This window comes from Sinocyclocheilus grahami, unplaced genomic scaffold, assembly GCF_001515645.1.
Source record: "Sinocyclocheilus grahami isolate Dianchi unplaced genomic scaffold, SAMN03320097.WGS_v1.1 scaffold465.1, whole genome shotgun sequence".
In the NCBI taxonomy this organism is placed as follows: domain Eukaryota; kingdom Metazoa; phylum Chordata; class Actinopteri; order Cypriniformes; family Cyprinidae; genus Sinocyclocheilus; species Sinocyclocheilus grahami.
This window is the reverse complement of record NW_015505644.1, coordinates 790,968-795,313: the sequence shown is the minus strand read 5'-3', so window position 1 is coordinate 795,313 and position 4,346 is coordinate 790,968. Positions and strand designations below refer to the sequence as shown.

At 36.6% G+C, this 4,346-nt stretch overlaps 1 protein-coding gene across 1 annotated transcript in view; it reads right to left on the bottom strand.

Annotated features, from left to right (window-relative positions):
• gfpt1 (glutamine--fructose-6-phosphate transaminase 1) overlaps positions 1-3,616 on the bottom strand; it is a 38,916-nt gene extending 35,300 nt beyond the window's left edge. The window contains 1 exon segment of the mRNA XM_016235241.1: positions 3,568-3,616. Coding sequence (XP_016090727.1) covers positions 3,568-3,616 — 49 coding nt within the window.
• Between the last annotated feature and the right edge of the window lie 730 nt (positions 3,617-4,346).

Here is a 4,346-nt window from a genome sequence, read left to right as displayed (position 1 = left end):
CTCTCTCTCACACACACACACACACACATATATAGATAGATAGATAATTAGTGCTGTCAAAATTATTATTAGCAATTATTATTTTCAGTATAATGTGCCAAAAATATTTAACGCAACGGGCTAGTTATAGTGCACAGCATAAAAGAGTACACCCCCTCTGAATAAATATAAAAGATGTATTTTCTTAACGATCACTAATATAATCCATGGAAAGATGGCAAAATGTAAACATATTAAACATATACTTAATAAAAACAACAAAATATATGCCAATATTTTCTGTAAGAGAAGTAAATTAGCCAATTGTGTTTAAATGAAGGATTGCAGAAATGAGCACACCCTAGATTTAATTCAGAAAATGTATAATATTCTAGTACTTAGTATGTCCTCCAGAACTTGAAGTATACTGCTCGGACCCTTCTTGGCACGGAGTGTACAAGTTCATGACACATTTTCACATCTGTGCTGTTTTACTCCTGGAGGACGAGCTCCTTAAATGCCCTGGTCTTTAATGAGTACTTCTGCTATATTTTCACACTTAAAACAATAATTTGGTATGCCTCTTGTAGCATTGTCCTCTTTTATGCTAAGAAATAAGTCACCTGGCAGTTCTCTCCCGAGTGGTTCCACTGCTGCCAGCATTAAGTTCGAGTATGATTCAGTGGGCTATATAACACTTTTAATTGTCAGGAAATTACTTGTCTTTAAATGTTTTGGTTCAATATACTTACCTGTTGATCAAAAATAGCCTTAAACCTTAGCCTTTTTTTAGTTTTGTTTTATTTAGTAACTTTCAGGAGGGTGTACTTATTTTTGCAACAATTTGATCACTTTGATAAGAAAATCTTATTTTGCTGAATAATTTTGGCATTCTTCAAGTAGGCTTGTTGGAACATTGCATCTCCAAAGAACCCTAACATGTCTTCCAAGTAAAGAGTAATTGCTGAATTTGTTACGTTTTAGAGGGGGTGTACTCATTTATGCTGTGCACTGTACATCACAACACGAAAGAAAAGATCTGAAGCTACTTTTGTTTCAATGAGACTTTAAAGAAAAACAAATGGATTCAAGTGACAGAAACGGAAACAAAATTTCCATTCAATTTGCATTGCAATTAAAAATACCCAATATATTTTGGGGTGTGCGGTTTGAATACAAATACAAAACATCAGCATGTAATCCTTTGCTATACTTTGGAAAACTGCAGTATCCCTAAACACAGAGCAGCAAACAATCAGTAAAGAAAGCGAAAGACACCCTGATGAAGGAGATGCTAGAAAAATACAGTCACCACTGATAAGCTACCACTAAATATTGCAGAAACTTGATTGGCTGTAAAGTTGCTTTGCAACTATTTGTATCGTGAAAAGCACTACAAATAAACTTGAATTGAATAAATGGCCAAAAAAGCAAAGCATGATTGTTGATAAAGAAGTGGTCTGATAAAGCAGACACAACTGGTTTGGCATCTTCAAGTAAACACTGAGGGAGGATACGCACTAGAAAGATGCCACTCTACACACACATTGCCAAGGAAGCGATACTATGGATGCCATTAAGAAAATTAAGAAGCCACATGGAAAGAAACACCCATCTGTGTTGATATACACAGTCAGAACAAAATCAGTGATAGGGAGGAAATCAGCTCAGCAAAAACTGTGTGAACAGTGAAATAAGGAAAGTGAAAATAAAGAAAAGTGACTGCTTTAAATGTCTGTATCTTCACAGGGGATAAATGCACTCCAAGTACAGTACTATGAAAGGACAGAAACGTCACAGAAGTGCCATTCACTGGGTCTGGCCGTGGGCACTGAATATACTAATATGTGTGTGTGTGTGTGATTTAATCAAACAAGGCTCTGCTTTATTAGACAGATGACTTGTTCAAATTAATAAAGGATGGATTGTGAATATAGTTTCATCACACCACCTCCTCAAAAAATAAACCCGAGCCTAAACTAGGGCTGCACGATTAATCAAATGCGATTGTCATGCGCATTTTGTTAAAAAAGCCGGTTCTGTAATGAGCAGGAAACCATCATCACGTGCTTTCAAATGGAGCAGCATTTACTACACATAGCCGTAGTTCACTGACAAGTTACGCCCCCGGTTTTGTGAAGTAAATGCTGCTCCATGTGAAAGCATGTGAAAATACCACATTTAATAACATATTTTTACTCCAAACTCACTTCATAATGTCAGTCGAGTGTTTGAAATAAATCCTTCTGTGAGATGATGTGGCTTCTTACACAGAATAAGGCACGCAACATATTTCATAGTATTTAAGCAGTGATGAAGGCATTGCATTATAAATATACTTTATTTTAATGAAAATTATAATAAGAACTCCGATAAACCGTATATTGCCGTAGTCGTGTGTTTATTAGTCACATTGAATCAATGAAAGCAGTTGAATCTTGTTTATTCAGCTGCAGCGATAGGCATTTTCTGGGTTTCTTCTGCGAGGTGTATTTGGAGTTTCAGCGCGAGAGCGTCCTCTGGCCTTTGGATGGAGATTTACTGCTGATCACAGAACCGTGCTTCACTGAAAGATACTCATGACAATCGCAGCTTCTGTCGAATCGCGATCTCGATTCCATTTCGATTTATCGTGCAGCCCTAGCCTAAACCCATCAAAAAAGATCTTCTTTAAACACAGATGTACATTACTGTTCAGCAAGGTTGGCATTGGATTTATTTATTTTACTTATTGACTGACCGACTTGCTTATTGACTGACTTGTCTTATGCTCACCAAGAATGCATTTGAACAGTAATATTGTGAAATCTTTTTACAACTTAAAATAGCAGTTTTAATTTTTTATATGTTTTAAACTGTAATTTATTCCTGTGATCAAAGCTGAATTTTCAGCATCATTACTCCAGTCTTCAGTGTCACATGATCCTTCAGAAATCATAACAATTTGCAGATTTGGTGCTCAACTTTTTTTTTTATCATCAATATAAAAAAACGGTGCTGCGATTTTTCTTTTTCAGGTTTCTTTGATGAATAGAAAGTTCTAAAGAACAGAATTTATTTCCAATAGAAACCTTCTGTTACATTATGAATGTAATTACCGTCATTTTTGATTAATTTAATGCATCCTTGCTGAATAAAAGTATTCATTTGTTTCGAAATAAAAAAAATCATACGGATCCCAAAGTAGTGTGAAGACTAATACTTTCACTTTTCCGAATAATGTAAACTATATATTTTATTAAAAGAGACATGTTTGTGTAACATTACATTTCCTTTTAGTTACTAAACAAGTTAATGGATCAAAGATGTAGAATTTAGTTTTTCATGACCATTTTTCCTCCCTCTGCCTAACAGAATTAAACAGGATTTGCCACTGCATCTTTAATATTTGAGTGAGCAAGCCATCTGTAAATTATACGTACATGACCTTTAGAGTACGTCTACATGATGCATTGAACTCTTCTTTCCCCAAAAAGAACAGAACAGAGCATTTTTCTTATTTCTGACCCTGTTAGAACAAATCTAATCTAAAACGTTAGTCTATAGATCACTTTGTCACAGACAAACAGAACAATCCCTGCTTTTCACCAAGGCTGTCTGCAAACTCCAGAATGTCTTTATCGTAATAAGAGGTCATACAGATTTAGCTTATCAGAAAAAACCTTTGGGAAAAGAACTTCCAGCTGGTCATTCTGTCACTCTCGATCACTTCTTTACCTCTACCAAGGACAGCGGATATCAGAGCCCTTCTCCAGAGTTTTTAAAAGCACAAAGTAGTGCTGGGCGGTATACCGGTTCATACCGAATACCGGTGTTTATTTTTGTGATGGTATGAATTTTTAAAATACCGCAATGCATGTCGTTAAAACAACGTTGGGAACGCGACACTGTTTGGAAGGGGTCCCTTTTCACTGTTGCACTGTGGTGAGGGAACAGCTGTATGTGTTACTAAGCATGAAAGTTCCCAAAACTGAAGCTGTAGAACTAACAGAACGTGATCACACAGAAGACTTCATCCACAATATCCACATTGACCACCACAAATATCCACTGCCCCCTGCCATCAGCTCCCGCGTCTCTCACACACACACGAGCGTGACTTTAGCACTAGATTTAGCAACTTTCAGACCCTTTTAGCAACTTTTTTCCATAGAATATTCAAACTGACAAACCTAGCGACTTTTTTGGATAAACCTTAGCTATGGTTCAGTTGGAGGATTTCTCCAGTGCTGTCCCGCGAACGCGAGGTCTGACTTTCCCGCCGCTCTTTAGTGTAGATGCATGTTGATTTTATCAGACGATGCAGCGATTATAAATGAGAGTGACTCCTGGTTAACATGTATTAAAAGGGGTCGTGTTTAGTCACT